A 22830-nucleotide genomic window follows, 5' to 3' on the forward strand; every position below is an offset into this window, starting at 1 on the left:
GGATAAGAAACTGACACGATCTTGTCGATTTTGTTTGTTGTAGCGACAGAAATGCGCTTATTCGTTTAAATGAAATAAGTAAATCAAAAAAGCACCTTAGGGGTTTCCAATAGGATTTTGAACTTGTTTATTATCTTAAGGATTATTTTCCCTGTGCAGGTTTTTGGATGCTATTTCCCTGAGGCTTTTATGGCACTTGCCCGTAAACCAAGTGCCATATAGCGATCGTAATTTCTGTCCGTCGGTCGGTCTGTTGGTCCTGGTTTTGCTAGTTCGGGCACTTCCAGATAAGCTAGGACGATGAAAATTGGTAGGCATATCAGGGATCGGACCAGATTAAATTAGAAACAGTCGCTTTCCCGATACGAGGGAATCCCACCTGGGGGGGGGGATTGGTGGGATGGCTAATTTGGAAAAACTAAAAAACTGAGGTATTTTTAACTTACGAACGGATGATCAGATCTCAATGGAATTTAATATTTAGAAAAACCTAGTGTCTCAGAGCTCTTTGAATCCTGACCGGATCTGGTGACATAGGGGGGTGGTTGGAGGGGGAAACCGGAAATCTCGGAAAACGCTTAGAGTGGAGAGATCGGGATGAAGCTTGATAGGAAGATTAAGAACAAGTCCTAGATACGTGATTGACTAACCTGACCCAATTCGCTCTCTTTGGGGGAGTTGGGGGGATTTCGAGTGCTTTGGCGAATTTGGTGCTTCTGGACGTGCTAGGACGATGAAACTTGGTAAGTGTGTCAGGGACCCGCACAAATTGACTTCATAACAGTCGTTTCTCCGATTCGACTGTCTGGGGGGAGGGGCTGGAGGGAAGGGAAATCGTGAAAATTGAGGGGTGTTTATCTTACGAAAGGGTGATCGGATCTTCAAAAAACTTGATATATAGAAAGATCTCATGTCTCAGATGCTCCATTTTCAATTCAGACTGGATCCGAGGATATTGAGGGATAGAGGGGGAAACATAAATCTTGGAAACCGGAAAGTTTGGAAAACGCTTAGAGTGGAGAGATTGGGATGAAACTTGATAGGAAGAATAAGAGCAAGTTCTAGATACGTGATTGACACAACCGGACCGAATCCAATCTCTGGGCAAGTTGGAGAGATTTCTAGTGCTGTGGCGAATTCGGTGCTTCTTGACTTTCTAGGACGATGAAAATTGGCAGGTGTGTCAGGGACCTGCACAAATTGACTTGAGAACAGTCGTTTACCCGATTCGACCACCTAGGGGGCGGGAGGGAGAGGAAGTCGTGAAAATTGAGGTATATTTATCTTACGAATGGGTGATCGGATCTTAATGAAGCTTGATATATAGAAAGATCTCGTGTCGTAGATGCCCCGTTTTCAATTCGGATCGGACGACTATCACATTAGCTGTATAAAAATGTTTTGTTTGCTCCCTAATTTAAACCCCCCTCTCCCACCTCTAAATGTAGGCTACAAAACCCATCTACGAACTCGGTCTTACTCTTGACCTCGTCACAAGTGCTATATGAGCTCTTGGATCTTATTTTTCTTTTGGTGTTTCAACTTATGACGATAATTTTGCCATCACTCGATAGCTGAGGTTCAACTTTATCTATCTACCAAAATCGATTTTTGAAATTTGCTTTGTATTAAAAAACACCTTGAAAAGGCTACGAAAATACATTGAAATGTTGTAATTTTTTGAGTAAGTTCTGATTAATCTTTAACAAAAAGTCTGTAAAATTATCAGTCTGGCACATTGAGTGGTTAGGTAAGAAACTAATAACATATATATATATATATATATATATATATATATATATATATATATATATATATATATATATATATATATATATATATATATATATATATATATATATATATATATATAACTTGTCCTTGTGGTGCAACTTTCAGCTCTAGACTTGTCGCAATTTCGCATATTTCACAAGAACTTAAACCTTGAATGGTATGGAGAAGTAAATTTTCGAAAAAATTCATCTAGTAATTTATTGTAATTATGTTCTATTATTTTGCTTCATCTATTATTATTAATTTTACGAAGCCGTAGTTTTCTTGAAATCCAATTCTTAGCACGATGATCTGGTCTAAAAAAACTGAAGTTGTCAACAAAGAAATGACTATATAAATTATAAATTAAGAGGCTTCCGAAAGACCAAAACGATGGGCATAGGTTCTTTTTGGCTGGGATAGGCCTACATATTGTATCATAGGTATTTGTACTCAGAACAATATAGGAAACATATACACGGAATTATGGCCTTTTGGAGGGTGTTCCTCGAAATCTCTAGATTCTTAAGATATTTTCTGAATTTTCCTTTGATTTCCCAGGAGTTGTGGTTGCTTAAAAGTATTTGACCGAAGTCTATTTCACTAAGCGCACGAAGAATTGTACAGGCGTAAAACAGAAACAGAGAGATAAGCGGGATTAGTGGATGTATATTTTTTTTTTAAATCCTTGACACACGCTCTTAATAACCAAGGAACAATGCAAGACAGTGTCCCAATTTTTCGTTTGAAGCCCTGGAACATCAAAAATATTTCCGCTTTTTAGATTTTACTTAATTAAGTATGTACTATTTGTAAGGATTCCAGGAAATATTTTTAGTTCTCGTGTGGAAGTACATTTATGAGTTAACATGTTCGGTGGAAAACATTCTAAATATCAGAAAGTTCCTCTTCTTGATATTGATGACCTTGACGAAACAGTGACCTGCTTCTGTAGGTAGGAGCCTAGGTTCCTTTGCTTTTATTTTCCATCCCCATGGTGCTGGCCATAAATGCGGTAAAAGGTGTATAAATTGAAATATGATATTTTGAACGTATAATGTTCTTGAATAGCAGCTAACGTGTGAATCTATATCAATGATCTCCACCCTTTACCGATGCCCCACCAGTTCATATTTGAAACATTGACCTCCGCCCTCCTGCGATCATGTATGCATAGAGATTAGACCAGCATGCAGCAATGTCCATAACCTCATCAGGTACAGTGCTATAGCACTGTCTAAGTAAAGAGACGTGTGCCTTCCATGTTTTACTTTTTTCTGCTTTATTTTTCCCCTGACCACTTTGTATAGATGAGGCGATCGTAGAGACTTGAAAAGGGGCTCGCTCGATTGGAAATTGAAAGTTACATTGTCCATTTAAGAATCGAAAGTGATGGGAAGACAACCAATCACTCCCGTGCTTCCTCCTCCCCCTGTAACCCTTCAAGACATCTGATCAAAGTTCTGAAGTGACCATTTTATTTAAAATAGTTGAAAAGTCCTTTAAATATGCATGTGGAGATGATTTGCTCCCACAGCCCCTGGCCCCACGGCCAGGGGCTGTGTTGTCAATTGTTTAGAGATATATTTTATAAATATCATCTCAGGTGTCCAGTGGCTCAAAATTTTCATTGATCGTTCTTTGGGTCAAAAGAATCACATATTTTGCTATTGGATGGGAATAGGGGGGTCCGGAAACGGGGCTAAAACTGTTTGCCCCTGATCTGTTTGAAATTTACAGCATAAGTCCTTGGACAAGAGGAACCCTATAGACACAACTTTTTAATTATTCAGAACACACTCAGAAATTTTGATCTTCAAGATCTGACAAAATCTTCAAGATCTATCTGTATCCAGAGACAATTAGCTTAAACTCAGTGGAAAAACTACATTGTAGGTATATTTTAATTAGCGTATAGAATTGGCATTTTGGGTAGGTTATGTTAGGTATTTAATATAATGTGTTCTGGGCGGCCTGCTTTCCTTAATTTTCTGCTGTAATTTCCATAATTTTGTTAGAAAGCATTATACTTTCATCATATTTTTTTTCGTTACTATTAAACTAATTTCGCTTATTGTGCGTGTTCTGAATAATTAACACGTATCAAAAAAATTTTAGGGCACCCCTACTCCTAAAAAAATGGGATCCACTAATATATACGTAGCTATCAGAGGTATCATGTGGCGTGATCGTTAAAGATAGAAGTTTTTCCACAAGTCTTAGATTCTGACTAAATCTTAATCTGCTTATAAAACAAAATTAATTTGAAAAAATTCGCAGTAAAAATTTGAAAAAAAAACCTTTAAAAATTGACAGACGATTTTTTAAACTATTACAACTTACCGAAAATCCCATTTTTCAACATAGTGTCAGAATGTAGTAGTAAATTGTTAAGAATTTGACTAATAAATAAAAATAGAAAAATGCAGCTGGTAGCGTGTTATGCTAGCGCATATTATGTTCTCTGTGTGAACGTTTGTTAGCCAAATGCAAGTGATTACAGTGGACCACAGAACCGTTCAATTGGAAAATGCCAGCTGAATATGTTGGTTAGTCTATTTCGTAATTTGCTATCAGCAAGCTGTTTATGAAATGTCTTTATTGATTTTTTTTAAGTTCATAAATACGAGATAATATTCATGTCTTTTCTGTAGTAAATTATAATAGTTTATCGCGCGGTTTTCTATATCAATCATTTCTTCTCTCTTCTTTCCAAGTGAAAATTGAAGTAAATTCCCTCCCTCCCTCCTTCCTACTCCCTCATTAAAATCTCATGTATTTGTGTATTGTACCGACCACACTTAAGACGTGAAGCCCAGAACGTATTATATTAAATACCTAACCACCTCTATATAATAAATATTTAATTAAAATATTCCTGCATAGCAGTTTATCTCACTCAGCCTAAGCTGATTATCTCTGAGTGCACACAGATAAACCGGTTTTATACATATCAAGAACAAAATTGTGGTCGGTATAATATAGAAGTACCAAGTGTCAATATGATAAAAATTACTTAATCTAAAAAGAGATTCAGGCCAATAAAGTCTATGTACAAGATAGCAATAGAAGGAGGATAAAGAGGGACAGCAATGTAGACATAAAGTTCGAAGTGTGGGAATATGCGAACCGCTGAAAAAGGATGGGGAACATCGTGATAATGAGACCCGAAAGATTAATATTGTATCCAAAGGAGTTCCATCCTTTGGGGGTGTCTTATATATTGTGTGATATCTTAAAAAACATGAATAATGTGTAGCATAACTACTTACCGTACATCAGGCACTTATTCAGGAGGTGGTCTTTTAAACTCTCCCTCTGAAATCTCGCCGATTTTAAGCATATTCTTCATAATTTCCTATATATTTTATCTAATTTTGACCATTTCTTGCAGCAGTGCCCCCCCCAACTTAATCAGGTGTAAATACCTATCATCCACAGCCATTTAAAACTTTTAGCCGCGAGTTCTTATGGACTAATGGAGAGTGTGTACAGGCTATATGTTTTCTTGCATGTAAACTGTTGGTTTTTAAATTATAAACTGTTTATTTTGAAACAAAAGTTTTATTCACTTGTTGCAGAAAATTAAAATTCACATTAGCTTATAGGAAGGAATAAGCAATAGCCAACAGGAAGAAGGCTAGTTTTAGTCCTCGTGAGTTTTTCGTTTCTCAATTTGAGCTCTCAGTTTGTTTGAGATTTGACGCGATGCTAAAGTTCAAGGATGATCGATTAAAAAAAATGTTCACAATACATTTAGGAGAAACAGTATCGTCTATTTTATTTTCTATTTGAATGGAAATGTAATTGTGGAGTCTGGGCGTTATTTTAATTTTATTAATAATATTACAACCACGTGTAAAAACTAATGTATTGGTAATGTTAAATCAATTAGAATTGCGGAACAGACCTTTTTGTCCTGCTAAAAGGGTTCTAATAGCTAATAGCAAAATAATTTTAATAGCTTAGATAAAAATACTTTGTAATGATAAAATTGACGGTTTTATAATTCTGATGGAAACTTGAGTATTTCGTTTCCGTAAAAAGCGTTAAAAATAGCTATATATTTTGTTTAAATATTTACCCCAAAAGAGGTTCCAAGAGACAAAAACTAAATTAAAGAGAGAGGGGGAGAGAAAGAGAGAGAGAGAGAGAGAGAGAAAGAGAGAAAGAAAGAAAGAAGAAAATATATAGCTAGGAAACTCGAAGCGAAAATAGAGAATTCAAATGTTTGAACCGTTGGTATGGGTGTATGCTTTGCCGTCTGAAGCAACCGAAGGCCAGAACAGCCGACCGTAACAGTTGGAGGGAGATAGCTAATGAGTATGGGAAACTTATAAGTGAGAAATGTCTCTGCCTCTGTCTTTCACAAAATAAATCGTAATAAAAAGAGTATTTCTTTCCTTCGTACTCACGCTCTCCCCCTCTCCTCTCTTTCTTTCTCTCTGTTTCTTTTATCTCCCCTCTCTCTGTCTCTCTCTCTACTCTTACATCTGTTTCTCCTCTCCTCCCTTATCTCTCTTTCTCCTCCTTCTCTCTTTTCCCCCTCTGTGTCTTTCAGAGCCCTTTTTTGGGGGGAGGGGAATCAGAATAAAAAAGGCATATTTTAGATCATTTTTGTATAGGAATCTAGGGCCAACTTCAGAGGTGTGGAGATATGGCTCTATTACTCGTATAATCCTCAAGTTATTGGAAAGAAAATTACGCGATTGTACAAATAAGGCAGGTATTTACTTAGCTATTTTAATTTAGTTTCTTATCTAATGTAAACTTGAACTTGAATATTAGTTTTCGAATGTTTTTATAATCCTTCGATTAGTTCCCTGGCTTAAATATTTTCGCTGTCTGATGGTCGTAGGTTTAAATGAATACAATACGTCACGTGTCTTTAACTGTTAATGGTAAGGAGCAAAATATAGAGCGATTCTCATTCATTATCTTTACTGTTCTGAAAAGACGTAAGTTTCAAAACAAATTTTGGAGCACAATTGTCAAAAGTTTTTCGCATAAGAAAATGTACCTATTTACAGAACAGGATGACCGAAAAATTGCCATTTTTTATTTCTGTCGAGAGGAGAGGTAAGGAAAATGGGACTAGAAAAAAAATGGTTTCTAATGGAAGGACAAATAGAAAAACTGAACATAAAATAAAACTTTAGAATAATCTATCGATGGATAAAGATGAACGATTTTCAAATCAATTCTAAAGTCATGACTTCCGAGTCAATAAAGCATGTAACAAAAAACCCAAGGGGTTGATAACTATAATACATCATGTACCAACGGGGTCACAGAAGCAAGATGCATGTGATTAACAGAAGACGAGGTTGCAGCCAAAACGGGAGGATAGGAAGTACTAGCATAGTGTGGTTATCTGTACTGTTCTGAAAAGACGTAAGTTTCAAAACAGATTTTGGAGCACAATTGTCAAAAGTTTTTCGCATAAGAAGATGTACCTAATTACAGAACAGGATGACCAAAAATTGACATTTTTTATTTCTGTCGAGAGGAGAGGTAAGGAAAATGGGACTAGAAACAAAAATTGATTTCTATTCTAATAAAATTCTGATTGGTTCCATCAGAATTTGTTTTCCCTGGCTTTTTTAGCCTCTGAGCAACAATGAACTTTTTTTTGTAAAGAACGAACCATCACGCATAAAACCAAAATTAAAAAAAAAAGTTAAAAAACCAGCTAATGTGAAAAAATTGCCATTTGCAGTTGATCCAGGAATGGTAATCATTATATCGATTAATCTTGAAAGTAAAATGTCATCTGGAAAACCAATTTATGGAAATATCGAAAAATAATTGCTTAAAATGGAGCTTTAGTGATATTAAATAAAAAAAACAAGTTTTTTTAACTGAAAGTAAGGAGCGACATTAAAACTTAAAACGCACAGAAATTACTTCGTATATGAAAGAGGCTGCTTCCTCATCAACGCCCCGCTCTTTACGCTAAAGTTTGACTCTTTCTCTCAATTCTTCTTTTTAAAACAGTAAAAAACTTTAGCGTAAAGAGCGGGGCGTTGATGAGGAAGCAGCCTCTTTCATATACGAAGTAATTTCTGTGCGTTTTAAGTTTTAATGTCGCTCCTTACTTTCAGTTAAAAAAACTTGTTTTTTTTATTTAATTTCTGAACGTTTTTGAATCAATGCATGTTTTGATTTTGGCTCTCCGCAGAGGAATAATCAAAACGAAATTTACATATTTTTTTTTTGGCTTAATGGCTTTCTCATAATTTTGTTCGAATGATTTTGAGAAAAAAGAGCGGGGGACGAAACCTAGTTGCCCCCCGATTTTTTGGCTAATTAAAAAGGCAACTAGAACTTTTAATTTTTTACGAATCTTTTTATTGGTAAAAGATTTACGTAACTTATAAATTAGCTTACGTAAAGAACTTTTGTATTCTCATGTTTTTATTACATATATGAGGGGATTCGCCCCATCGTCAGTACCTCGCTCTTTACACTAAAGCTTAAATTTTATCCCAATGCATTAAGAATGACCCCCTGAATCACAAAAGCCGTAGAATAAGTAGTTGAAATTACTGAAAATACTTTAGCGTAAAGAGCGAGGTATTAGAAGGAGGTGAGCCCCTCATATATGGGTAATAATTTTTGTTTGTTTTAAGTTTTATTGCTGTTCCTTACTTCCAGCTGAAAAAGCTTTTTCACTTTTATTTTTTAATTGTTTTTTTTTTTTTTTTTTAAATAATGCTAGTAGCCTATATCCTGCTCTCCCTTCATGGAAATTTTCTTCTCCCATTACAAATTCTCTAAGGAAAGTTCCCCCAGCATATCCCCCTCTTCTCAACCCCTCCCCCAAACCAAAAAAATCCTCCTGAAAACGCCTGTATACTTCCCAATAACCATTACTATATGTAAGCACAGGTCAAAGTTTGTAACTTGTTGCCCCTCCCACGGGGACTGTGGGGGAGTAAGTCGTCCCCAAAGACATAGTTATAAGGTTTTTCGACTACGCTGAATAAAATGGCTATCTCAGAATTTTGATCCGTTGACTTTGGGAAAATAATTAGCGTGGGAGGGGGCCTAGTTGCCCTCCAATTTTTTTGGTCACTTAAAAAGGGCACTAGAACTTTTCATTTCCGTTAGAATGAGCCCTCTTGCAACATTCTAGGACAACTGGGTCGATACGATCACCCCTGGGAAAAAGAAAAAAAAAAAAAAAAACACGCATCCGTGATCTGCCTTCTGGCAAAAAATGCAAAATTCCACATTTTTATAGATAGGAGCTTGAAACTTTTACAGTAGGGTTCTCTGATACGCTGAATCTGATGGTGTGATTTTCGTTAAGATTCTATGACTTTTAGGGGGCGTTTCCCCCTATTTTCTAAAATAACGCAAATTTTCTCAGGCTCGTAAGTTTTGATGGGTAAGACTAAACTTGATGAAACTTATATATTTAAAACCAGCATTAAAATGCGATTCTTTTGATGTAGCTATTGGTATCAAAATTCCATTTTTTAGAGTTTTGGTTACTATTGAGCCGGGTCGCTCCTTACTACAGTTCGTTACCACGAACTGTTTGACAATCACCCATAGAAAAAGAAGACACATCAGTGCTTCCCGTGCAAAAAAAGATTTTCTCTTCTTATTCAAGATGGTGGACTATAATTATCCTGTATAGGGTTTTATGGTGATTCCAGTGGGGTACTCTTCATGTCACAGATTTCAAGGGGCTTTTGGCTCTTTATTCAAATTCTTCACCTTTGCTGTTAAAACTAATCGATTTAATAGTTGTCATTCATGAATCAGCTTCGAATGGCATTTTGGTACTTCTGTATTATATAATACACACTCGAAAACTTGTATCGTGAAGATGAGACAATACCCGGTTTTCACGCTGCTTATACCAGACAATTACCTTCGGCTCGTTGGGAAACTACATTATAGCTATATTTTAATTAAATATTTAGTTGTTATTTTGGTTAGGTTAGGTCATTTTAGGTTACGTATTTAACATAATGCGCTCTGGATGGTCCCCCTTCCATAGTTCTTTATGGTAGTTTTCATATTTTTTTGCTAAAGTATTGTGTTTTTATCATATTTTGTTTTCTTTCGTTAGCATTCGTCAAACTTCACTTCTTCAATGTGTATTATATAATATACAAGTACCGGCATTTCTTCTAAGCAAACCTTTTTTTTCAAGACGTATTTCAAACTTTCAACTACTATGGGCCTGGTTAGTTCTTTGCTAGATTGCAGCTATCGTTGCAAGGATGATCAGGTTGGTTTTATTCCATTGAAATGTTGTAGCCAATTAACATAATTTAGGTAGCGTCAGAACTATTGTTGAAGGTAATAGTACTTATCTTCACCGGCCCTCTCTATTTTCGCCTGAACCTAAGGTCTTATTCTAGGCTCCATCACATCCTCGTCAGTCCTGGACAACTCCCCTGGCGTGCCTTCAGGCTCGGCTTTTTTGTCTAAGTCCAGGTATTGAGCAAGAGGTCGATTAATTTTCAATACGGGACCAATGGATCAATTCCTGCTACCGCAAGGCGGTACTCAGCCAAATATTTTAAGGGAGCTTAGAATTTTTATAGGGCAGGGAGTTTTCGGGCGGAAATCCCCTTTAAAGGAGTCTTCAGGTCGAAATACACAAGGTAAATTACAAGAGGATCTGTACCTCGCTCCCCCCCCTGGCTAGTGGTGCATCATGGAGTGTATTGGTTGTTAATATTAGTGGCATTATTGTATTCATTTTTTTGCACATGTTGCCGAAACTGGGATCGTGTATTGTTTTGTACAGTTATAAACCTGGAATGTTGCATTCACAAAGGTTACTGTTTTTGTTTTCCCAAGTCACTGCATGTGTGAATGATTTTTTTTTTACAATTGGTTGCGCAAAAGGCGTAGATCTTCAAAGTTGAGAGAATTCCCCTTGACATGAAAGGCTTCTGTTTTTCGGTCGCCGTCCTTGTAGACAGTATGCTTAACAGGCATATACGCGTGTATTGTATTCAAGAGGGGGCTAATTTCGTCAAATATTAAAAACATACAGGATATGTTTTTCGAATTGTAATTAAATTTTTCCTATATGTTTCATCTTATATGTTTGTCTTGATTAAAACCTTGATTTTGTTTTCCATAAGGCAATGAAAATGCGAATTATTTTCGTTAAATTCGGGATCGAAAACATTTACTAAAGTAAAAAGAGCCAACTATCTGTGGCTCTTTTTGAGGATTATCCCTACCTAATCGTGTATTAAAAATTTTACGTGTGTAAAAGAGCCGTTGTGTCTGTTAAAAAAGAAATCGCGAAGGAAGTTGTTTGAGGCTACTCAGTGTATTCATGCTGAAATAACCATACCTGCTTAGGTGACTTGAACCTGTTTCCATGGTGCCCAGAGACAATATCACGGGTATGGTTTTGCTAAAGAGCCTGCAACAATTTAATTAAAAAGCGGGGCGCAATGGGGTCATATAAATAAACTTAAAGCTTTGATGAGTCTTTGGGGTAAAGTAAAAGCTTTAGAAAAAACAGGAGGGGGCGGAGTATTCACCTGTGTGAATACCCCAATTCGCTTGATTCTGCGACGACTTTCTTGTAATAACGCTAGATTTGTAATATTTTTTTACAACGACTTTCTTGTAATAACGCTAGATTTGTATTATCATTTCTGGTGAGATTTATAAAAATCTCGTACACACATGATTAGTAATTAGCAGTTTTGTCACATTCATATTTCAGATCGAGAAACTGTTTCGGAAGGCGTAAATTGCTTATAAGTCGAAAGCAAATTTTTTTTAAATGGTCCAAGACTATTCTTTTTAAAATCTATTTTTAAATTTTCCGAGAACGTGTCAAAATGTTTGGTTTTAATGCTTAAATATATATAAAGGTATAATCATTTTTGAAAAAGATAAATAAATAAAAGAACAAAGAGCACATACTTTCGTACCTGCACACAAGATACCCTTCTCAAGTCTGAGATGTATATAATGGAAAGTGGGTAGCCCCTTGAATTTTATTTTGCATAGAAAGTTCTTATTGGAGTTTGTATCAGAATAAAATTTTATCAAACAGATGGCTTTTTTTGTCACAAAAAAACGAGTTCGCAGTAGGCTAATTTTTCAATAAAATTATCGTTAAGTTGAAGCTTAGCCCAAAGCTGCGATTAGTAAATATCCATTAAAATGATAATCGATTATAGGAGGATCAAATGTAGTTATCTGACTTGGCTTATGTTAAGGGCACCAACAGGAAAGGGAAGTCCTCTCCCTCTCGGTAGTCCAAAAATATAAAAAAAAATGTAAAATTCCAGAAAGTATTTGGAAAAAGTCTGCCACTTTTCTGGCAAAAACATTTTTTTCACCTTCCTCTCCTTCTGGGTAATTTTCGCTTGAGGTCGTGGCTTGTATTGATTGTAAAATGTAGTTATTTGACTTGAATTATATCAAGGGAAGGGTAGTCTTCTCCCTTCTGGAAGCTTTAAAACATACAAAAAATGCAAAATTCTGGAAAACATTCGGAAAAGTACACCAATTTTCTGGCAAAAAAAACTTTCACCTCGCCCCGTCCCCTGAGAAATCACCACTGGGGAGTTTGGCTTGTATACAAAATAATATTTTAATGCTGAAGCCTTTTAGTTATTATGACTAATAAACGTTATTTATTGATGCATAAATTACATGTCGGAGAAAAATCAAATAAAGGCTATTACATTTACTGATAAAAATTATCTCTGTTTATGAGACCATAGAAATTCGAAACGTTTTGCAAAGCCGGGTTGGTTCACGATAACACGCGCTCTGCTCTTCAATTACGTCAGTCAGTTTTTGAATTGCTAATAGCAGTGAACATAGAAATTTGAAGTGTAGTTTGTGGGATTTATCTTTTGTCCAAAATTGATGTTTTATGTGGATTTGTGGAAACTTCAATGGGATTTCTGAGAAGTGTAGTTGTGCTTAAAGTGCAGACTGGCTATGAGAGAGGTGCTAATCGTAGGAGGCGAGATGGAAGTGAGGGAAGTCGAGAAAGTGGTAATGAAGTGGCCTTTTCGGATAGATTCTCGGCAATTGTTGAAAATTGTCAAAAGCGGATGAAACAGTTTCATGGACCTGTAGAGCTGTTTAATCTTCTAATTGCGTAAGTGGTTTTCTTTTCGTAGACGGAGATAAAAGCTGGGCTTCTAAGAATAAGTTATACTTGGGTAAATATTTCGCTGTTCATATTGACTTACCACTTGATGCCATTTTTATGCTCTTTCTGAATGTAATAATCGCTTTGGTAAAATTCTAGTTAATTGACTTCTTGCTATCTCGGAAAGGATTTAGGTTAGCAAAATGAAACTTTCAGGGATGGGTCTATAGGCTAAAGTATGTCCGGGGAAGGTATTGTACCCACCTCCACTCCCTCTCCCTCTAGAGGGCCCTGAAATTTGCCTACATGAGAGGTCTACCTATTGAAATTTTGACAAAACAGCATTTTACCTTAATTTTCAGTTACTAATTGCTTTTCTCTGCTTTTAGTTCTGAAAATGCAATTCCTGTTATTTGAGTAGAATTTTGAGCCATATCAATGTTTTCAAAATTTAGGAAATGTATTTGCATATCTTTAAAACCTTATAAAATGGAACGAGCAAAGTTATGAAGCTGTAAACAATTTTGTTGTGCTTGAATTAAGCAGAAGATCTATTTTGCAAGGTTTCACTTTTATAACACACATATTTTTAAAGGTCATCAAAGGTCAGAGCTTGGTTTTTCATCAATTTTTTTTTTTTTTTGTTTTATCACTCTTTGTTGAATAAATATAGAATACAGACCTTGCCATGCTGCCTCCGGGGGGACGAAACTAAACATTTACCGGCTTTAACTTTGAAAATACAATTCCTGTTATTTCTGTAGAATCTTAGGTACAAGTCTAAAATTGGAGGAAACATGTTAAGAAAACAATTCTTACTTCATAATATACAGAACAATTATAGGTAGCATATTTTGACTGCAGCTCCTCTCTACTTTACCCACAACCCTCCCCACCTAATATGCAAATATATAGCCAAAATTATGTATTTCCCATATGGGTAAAATTCTAGTTAATTGACTTCTTGCTATCTCAGAAAGGGTTTAGGTTAGGAAAATGAAACTTTCAGGGCTGAATCTACAGACTAAAGTACGTCCCGGGAAGGTATTTTGAAGCAGCTACCTCCACTCCTTCTCCCTCTAGAGGGCCCTGACCTTTGATGACCTTTAAAATATGTGTGTTATAAAATTTAAACCTTGCAAAATAGATCTTCTACTTAATTGAAGTACAACAAAATTGTTTTCAGCTTCATAACTTTGCTCAATTTCATTTTATAAGGTTTTAAAGATATGCAAATACATTTCCTAAATTTCGAAAAAAAATTGATATGGCTCAAAATTCTACTCAAATAACAGGAATTGCATTTTCAGAACTAAAGGCAGAGAAAAAGCAACTAGTAACTGGAAATTGAGGTTAAATGTTGTTTTGTCAAAATTTCAATAGGTATAGGCCTGTCATGTAGGCAAATTTCAGGACCCTCTAGAGGGAGAAGGAGTGGATATGGGTACTTTAAATGAAGGGGAAACATATAATTCTGGCTCTACTTGTGCATTAGAAGGGTGGTGGTCGGGATGTAAGTTATAGCGGGATTGCCGTCAAAATGTGCTAACTACAATTATTCTGCCTAGGCTATTATGAAGTAAGAATTATTTTCATAATATATTTTCTTCTCAACAGCCCCAATTCTAGACTTATATCATAAATTGGGATTGAGAAAAGGTATTGTGTGTAAACAGAGCAGATCTTTTTTTTGCAATGCTTCACTTTATCGAGGGGTTACCCACTTCCCGCCAATTACAGCTCCGAACGTCACGTATGCCACACAGTTTTGCCACTATTATTACACTTCCTAAACCACTTGGCATAGTTCCACCATCTTGGCAAGTGCCACCCGTTTTACTTTATTTCTGAAAGTGGTTATCCCCTCTACTTTTATAGTGCGAAAGCACAGGTTGGCTGGCCCCCAACCCTCCATTGCACTTCCTGGCTGAAGGGCCAAGAAACGGAGATCAGCACCGCCGGTACGGACTGTAAAGTCTAATGCCGTATCCTTTACCTTTACCTCTACCTACTTTTATAGCATCAAATTGGTATAGGTCATCTCAGGTCAATGCCCTCTAGAGGGAGAAGGAGTAGAGATAGATGATCAGAAATATCTTCCCAGAGGGCAATTAAGCCTCTAGATGTAGGCCTACTCCTGAAAGTTTCATGTACCTTACCCAAATTCTTTCCAAGATAGCAAAAAGTTCCCGTAAACTAGACTTTTACCCTATTCCTATTTGTTCCGAATTTTGGTCCATGAAAGGCTAATCAATTATTATTATTACCTTTTTTTTTTATTATATAGTGAGTGGACTGAAAAAATGCTTTGTAGATATATTATTATGGTTAAAGGCTAAGGATATATGGAAGAAAGCAAACCTCGTTTTTTTCATTCTCTTCTAATTGTTGCTTCTTGAGTTTATTTGAAAAAAAAGTGGCCGACTGAAAAGTAGGCGAATATCAAAATTTTTGAAGGGTACAAATGAATAAAGTGAAATAAAGCAAATGTTTATTTTTCAAAGAATCTATGAAATTCTCGATACTTATCCTGAATTATGATTCCTATAGACTGGTTTTAGGTAATGATTTTCCCCTCCTCCGCTCTTGCATATAATTTGCTCCATTTGATCACATTTCATGGAACCAATTAATTGAAATATTCCGTACAGAAAAGAACTGTCGAAGGTGAAAGACTTCGTATTCTTGCTCTTTTGCTCATTATTTCTATTATCTTAACTAGAACCAGATTGAAGTCTTGATTAAAATGCAGTTAGTGCCTATTTGCTAACTTAGAAAGATGCGGACCTAGGTTAATGAAATCTTCAAAAATGGATCTACAGTCCTTATTAGGGTCCGATGATGTGTTTTATAACGGATGCTCAAGCCATATTGCTTCTTGTAATGCTTTGATGTGATGGCCGGTATGAGGGCATGTACCTCCCACATCGTATTCACTGAGACTGTAGATAGATTTTGTGGCACAGTGAAGGCGTGGTAATGGAATCATGATCCCACACCCGTATGTGCTCTGCAGATGCATTTCCGAAAGTTTTCTTCTGTAGCTTTCTGAGTTCAGGAACAGTCAGTGTTCTGGGAGGGGGGATGAAAAAGTGAAGATGGTTACTTGAAGGCATTTTACTGGGTATTAATTTGGACCGTCGATCTATTCCTGAAAGTTTCGTTCACCTAGCTCAACCAGATCCTGTGACATTGGGGGGAGTTGGAGGGGGAAACCGGAATTCTTGGAAAACGTGAAAATTGGGCTATTTTTATTTTACGAATAGGTGATCGGATCTTAATGAAATTTGATATTTAGAAGGAATTCATGTCTCAGAGCTCTTATTTCAAATCCCGACCAGATATTTTGACATTGGGGGGAGTTGGAGGGGGAAATCTTGGAAAACACTGGGAGAGGAGGAATCGGTATGAAGCTTGGTGGATAGAATAAGCAAATGTCCTTGACGTGTGATTGACGTAACCGTACTGGATTCGCTCTCTTTGGGGGAGTTGGGGGGAGGGGTTCAGTGATTTGGCGAGTTTGGTGCTTGTGGACGTGCTAGGACGATGAAAATTGGTAGGTGTGTCAGGGAGCTGCACAAATTGACTTGATAAAGTCGTTTTCCCAGATTCGACCATCTGGGGGGCTAAAGGGAGAGGAAAAATTAGAAAAAATGAAGTATTTGTAACTTACGAGTGGGTGATCGGAACTTAATGAATTTTGATATTTAGAAGGACATCGTGACTCAGAGCTCTTATTTTAAATCCTGACCGGTATTAAGCCTCTTATTTTTCTTTTTAAATCAATCTATTGATTCTTAGAATTTTGTTAGAGCTCATACCATATGAGCTCTTGGCTCTTCTTGCCTCGTCACAAGTGCCATATGAGCTCTTAGCTCTTGTTATTCATGTGTCGGGATTTTATGAGGAGATGTGTAAAGCCTTAAAATTTATCCTTTTTTAATTCTTACTGATTACGGTCAATGTAATGCATGGTCAAAATGTCCATTTTATAGCTTGGTACAGTTTTAATTTATTTAGTGTAAAAAAAAGAAAATACTTCACACGATTGGCAAGATTTTTTGTATATTCTTTCGCCAAGTAGTTTATTCATACTGTATAACTACAAGTTTGACTTCATTTAATTAGTAACTAGTAGTTATTACTGCTACTACCAATATCAACTTACTGCAGCACCAAGCCGCCTGAGGTCAACACATCTGTGCACTCTCCTTCTTCACCCCAATCAAAGTTTCATCCTTTACTTCCTCCCAAGAAGTTCTAATTTCCTTTAAATACTTCTTTACGACCTCTTCTCATTCCACTTAGGGACGACTTACGTTTTGTTTAGCTCTAGATGTATGGTCAACAAGAACGATCTTTGACAATCCTTCCTTCACAAAGCTTGTCACAGCTATCTCAACCTTCCTCTCATTAGGGCCCTAGAAAGTTGGCAATTTTTTTGTTTATTTTGTACCCACGGATCTCTCAAGATATGAATTAATTTTATTCGAGAAACAAAATTCAGGAGCGAAAAACTTCCAGATTTGTCTTTGAAGCTGAAGATCAATGACCGCATCTCCAGTGTTTTCATGTTATCTTCACGTAATTTGATTGTTCTTCATGTTTTAACGATTTTGCTCCCACTTTCCAAAAAGTTCCAGTATCTATGCCTGTAGTATATGTAGTTTTTTTTATCGATAAGATAGGAATATGAGAAATGGGACCTATTTTCCAATCCTTACTTGCCTGATGCTGATAGTTATTGAACTTTTTTTCATCCTGAGCATTTTGTTTTTGTCTCCAATAATAAAGAGGAAGTTCATAAAAGAAAGTATTTGTGGTTTTTGTGAAAAGGATTTCCTTGTTGCATTATTCTAAAGGAAGCTTAAAGATAAGAGAGCAGATGAAACAGGATATTGACTAATTCAAATCAAACACAGCTTTGTGTCTAAAGGTATTACAATTATAATTCATGCAGTGTCTAGTTACGCTCAACTGCTTCTTTTCCTACTATCTATAAGTTGATTTATTATGCTGTCTAGATATTTTCTTGTTGCAGTTGAAAAATAATTTTACTTCAAGTACATTAAATATACGAAGTTCGCTTGGAGTTCCGCATCAGTTCTTTGGAAATCGTTAAACGTGGGCCAATCTTCAGGCCAAACTTACAATTCAGTATCCTGTTTCTTATGCTCACATAGACTAAACAGTATATATAAAACATAAGACATGACAAAAAAGACTGGAGACCTGTGCAATTCATAGAAGAAAAATATACCGATGTACAATCAACCGTACAATCAATTTACCGTGTACAATCAACAAGGCGTCCTCAGCACACGCGAAAGAGAAAGATGTGAAAGCATTTGTTTGCCTGTAAATCTACATGGTTGATAGTTTTGTTTGTCGCTGTGTTATTCTTGTTTTGTCCTTTCTTTTTCTTCCTCACATCTTGGCATCTTTCAACCTAGAGCATTTTCTAAGCCTTGTCAATTTATGTATTGGCAGCTTTTTTTTCTTTTCTTTTACCCGTGAACTGCTTACATGAGAGATATTTGATTACTATTAGAGTCAACTTAAAAAGGGTGCTAAAAATGAAGTTTTGAAACCGTGTGAAGTCTAACTTTCTTTTGGAACCGTTTGAATTTAAAAAAAGGAGATAAAGATAAAGACTTCTTTTATTCAAGACAAATACTCTAATTGTTCGAAAATTTTATGTGGCCTAGTTACCTTAATGTATGTGTAAAAATTAGCGTTTAAACTGCACAGTTTAATAACCCAATTGGTATATTTGACCTCAGGGTCACACACATCTATTGGACACATCTACGATTTTTGTGCGGGAGCGGGCTACCTAAAGAAGAAGGGGTGGGTTTGCCACCGGGACACCTTGTCTAACAGTCTCAAATAAGGTGTTTTTCACCTGCATTTGTAAGACCAATTTACGAATTGGAGAAATTTTCCCGAAGGATGATTCTAACCGGACAACTCCCTGCCTAAGGCCCTATTTATCCGTGGTCTTTTTCAGATTAATTTGCTTCAGCTTCCTTTAAAAGACAGCATTAGAAAAATCAGGTACAATGTTATTTCCAATAACTGGGCTAAAAGAAGAATGGCTACTCTTTGATAGTTAACAAACCCGTTTTGCAACTTTTTTTTCGTAATATGTGAAGTTCGAATGGAAATTAAATACGTGAAAAAAGCGAGGCATTTTCGAATGAAAGTAAGAGAAACGAAGTTAAAACGTGAAGTTAACATGAATTTAGTTTATTAAACTGTTGCTGCACCTCATCCCCTCTCTTTACGCTGCATTACAACATTTCAATATTGTGGGAAATTCCGAGGTGGCTCTCATGGTCGTGCTCTGTTGCTAGAGCAATGTAGTAGAAAGTCAAAATTCAGTATAGAGTTGAGGATGCAGCAATCCCTTGGTAGACCCTATTTATATTCGCTTCAAGTTTTACCCTGTCTTTGGTTAGAAAAGGACAACTTTAAAAGGTTTAGGAACTTTTTTCTATCGCAATGCTGGACGGTGTTTTGAAAATGAAAGGGATAAATTTGCTGTACTTGCTATAAATGATTAAGTATTTAGTCCAGATGCTTTGAAAGGAGCCCGTAAATAACATGTTTGCAGCTACTGAATCAGCAGCGTTGCCAATGCTTTGAAATAAACTTTACCAGTCTTATGTCTAAAATTGTACCGCAACCGATCAATATGTACCATCTGATCAGCAGGTGATAAAATTGCCGCAACAAGAAGAAAATTTCCGACAAATAAAAAAAAAAAACAACAAAATGTACAAGAAAATTTGATTGTACCAAGAAGTTTTCAAATGTACCGCGTTGTATCAGGACATCTAAATTGTACCAAAAAGGGTATACAATTGTACCGAGTTGGCATCGCTGCCAATTAGTTAGTCAGGAAAAGCTTTGGGATTTGTTTTATCATTATGCTATTCCCTGGGTCTGTCGCTCTTAAGAATTTGTTTCTCTTTAGTTAATAATTCATTTGATGTTTTGCATACTTTAGTTCATGTACTTCTTAGAAGCTGTTTCACTTCGTTATTCGCTCCCCAGGGGGAAGTAAGATAAAAATACAGGCTTTTTTGAACAGTCTAAAATTTATTTTTCACTTTCACTTTAGCCTCGTTTATTACCTGTATTTTTTCGTTTTTATTCAGGGAATCTATGTTATACAAACAAGTAAATATCTCAAGGGTAATAGTAAGTGCTTGTAACATCCACAAAAGCAGGATAGTTCAGTGGCTTGGCTCCCTAGTCTTTATTCACCTCCACCAAGTTGATCAAATTCAAAATTCAACGGAGTCGAGAGCAATGGCTGTAATTTTTGTTTGTTGGTTGTTTTTTCTTTTTTGCTTCGGGATCATGATATTATATTGTTTTACTGTGTATGAATTATTTATGTAAGTTTTTTTCTCGGTACACGGTTTCACCCTTCTGCTTATTATAGATTAACCTTTTTTTGTTCTATGTTTTTTTTTTCTCTTCTATTTTTCGTTCTTTTTTGTTAGTAGCACACCTCGCAAGCGATGCTTTTGGTGTGCTATCGATTGATTTTGTCTCTGTTATTTCTTTTGGATAATAAATTAATACTACTACTACTAAAAAAAAAAAAAAAATACAATGTAAACGCGTAAGAAGTTAACGAGGGATAAGGGCACGAAAAACACGAAATTGATCCTTTAGGATTTTTTCTGAAAAGGTTTTTGCAAGTGTTTTCACTGTTAGTCTACTGCTTTACAATCGTTTAGGCACTAACTTCGGATCTTCCCAAAACTATTTTCCTTTTACTGACTTTGGATTTCGCCTGCAACCGTCAAGGCCGCATCCAGGGGGGGGGGCTGAGTTTGAACTACCCCTTCCCCCCAAAAAATGACTCGTAAAAAGTAGCGAAAATCCATATAAACAAATTTTTGATGCGTTTTGTGTGGTTTCTTTCGTAAACTTCCTTCCTCCCAAAAAGTAGGTCTCCCCTGAACAAAAATCCAGGAAAAACTCTTGCATACCACCCGTAGAAATTTTACCGAGGGGGAAAAGTTTTCGGGCTATGGTCAAGCTTATTCAGGTTTTAGGCTATGATTCAGAATATTGTTTTGAAGATCTGGTATTTCGTTTTTATTCTTGTTTTTCTCAGGCTTACGAGGGCAATTGTCCGCTTGTCCTACTCTATACGGGTCCAGTTCACCTAAGGTTTTGGAAGTTTTGGCATGTTCCATCCCCTCTGCTCAAAAAAATTAGATTTGAAGACATAACTTTTTTTTCATGGAATCGATAGCTTCAAGCAAATTTTGAATATAATAGTATATTTATAAATATTGCATGCTGCTAGCTAGTTTTTTATTTTAATCCTGCGATTCCAAATTTGTAAGCAGGGGTGTCGTTTGAGGGGGGGGGCGTTGTATTCTCAGTAATTTGGAAAAAATATTATACAGCCCATGTCCCTTTACTCTTCGGACATGAATCCTCTTGCTCCCCCCCCCCAAATAAAAATGCTGGAGATTCGCCCCTGTTCGCCTAAATTCTATTAGCTCATATTTTTTTTCTGTGCTGTTTTCTTTTGACAAATGTAGTTGTGATCGCTTCTTGAATTCATGAAAATCCGAGTTTTTGTTGTTAATTAGCCTTTTGTCCTAAATTGCGTTTTCCGCTGTTGTTTGGTTCCTGCCACTTAACGGGTTGTATATATCGTCAGATAATCACGCTACAAATTATAGGACAACAGTAGAACTTGAAAATTAGAAACCTGTTTTTACTCTACACTTTTTTTTTAACTTCCATGCTCATTACACGTTTTTGGAAGAAAAACTTCTTTGTAAAAATAAAGGAAGTTGTTTCAAGGTTTTTTTGTCACATCTTTTTTGCTAATGATTGTTTTTAATTAATTTTTTGAGGAGATGCAAGTAATGTTTGTACGGTATTTGACTATTTCCCCAAAACTTTGTATTTGTGGACAACCCCCACACCATATTCTGAAATTTGGTGAAAAACCCAGGATTTTTGTTTGGTGGTGGTTACAAGAAAACCTGAAAAATCACATCGAAAATGTGTTTCTATGTTGTTTACGTTTTTAAGAGTCAGACAAGTATTTCGGGGGGGGGTGGTTCAAATCCCCTAGCCTCCTTTACACGACTTTGCTGGGAAATAATAGTAGCCTAAGTGATTTAAGCCTTTGTAGTGTCGTTCAATGGGCCTTGATCATTATTAGTATTTTTTTTTTCTTTCAATGAATATAGGTTTAAATGACGGTTTTTATAGAAATGATCCAAGTCCCTTTTTTCACAGAATGCGGAGGATTCAAAATGTACAATTTTTTTTTTTTTTTACTTAAGCTCAGCTTAAAAAATAGTTATTTAGCTTTTGTCAAGGCTTCAGTAACTTATGCCCTGACATTAGTTTATTGAAGATGTAAATAAATTCAGTGCTTTAATCTCAACATATTTCCTGCGTTTAGAAAAAAAAAATCCAAAACGTTGAGGAGGGGACAACCACTTTCATATATGGAATAATTCCTGTTCGTTTTAAGTTTTAATTTCGCTCCTTGCAGTTGAAAAAACTTGTTTTTTTATTTAATTTCTGAATGTTTTTAATTAATGCATGTTTTGATTTTGGCTTACCGCATTTGAATAATTAAAACGAAATTTGCCTATTATTTTTTTACTGAATGGCTTTTTCATAGTTTTGATAGGACGTTTTTGATAAAAAAAAGGTGTGGGGGAGGAGGCCTAGTTGCCCTCCAATTTTTGGTTAATTAAAAATGCAACTAGAATGTTTTTTACGACCGTTTTTGTTAGCAATAAAAATACGTAAATTACGAATTAACTTACATAACGAACTTTTATATTTGTGTATTTCTATTACGTATATGAGGGGGTTCGCCCCCTCGTCAATACCTCGCTCTTCAAACTAAAGCTTGAATTTTATGCCAAATCAAACATATCAAACATATT

At 35.9% G+C, this 22830-nt stretch overlaps 1 protein-coding gene across 3 annotated transcripts in view; it reads left to right on the plus strand.

Annotated features, from left to right (window-relative positions):
• Nucleotides 1-22830, plus strand: part of LOC136036279 (MOB kinase activator-like 2) — a 115315-nt gene that overhangs the window by 14160 nt on the left and 78325 nt on the right. The window contains exon 1 of one of the 3 annotated variants that reach the window (XM_065718424.1): nt 2581-2728. The exons of 1 other annotated variant lie outside the window; for it this stretch is intronic. In XM_065718424.1, the coding sequence (XP_065574496.1) occupies nt 2643-2728 (86 nt within the window). In that variant the 5' untranslated portion in view covers nt 2581-2642. Of the gene's footprint in view, nt 1-2580; nt 2729-12515; nt 12887-22830 lie in introns of those variants that run through there. One more of the 3 variants, XM_065718423.1, reaches the window with a different exon arrangement.

Source organism: Artemia franciscana, chromosome 15, assembly GCF_032884065.1.
Source record: "Artemia franciscana chromosome 15, ASM3288406v1, whole genome shotgun sequence".
NCBI classification, from domain to species: Eukaryota; Metazoa; Arthropoda; class Branchiopoda; order Anostraca; family Artemiidae; genus Artemia; species Artemia franciscana.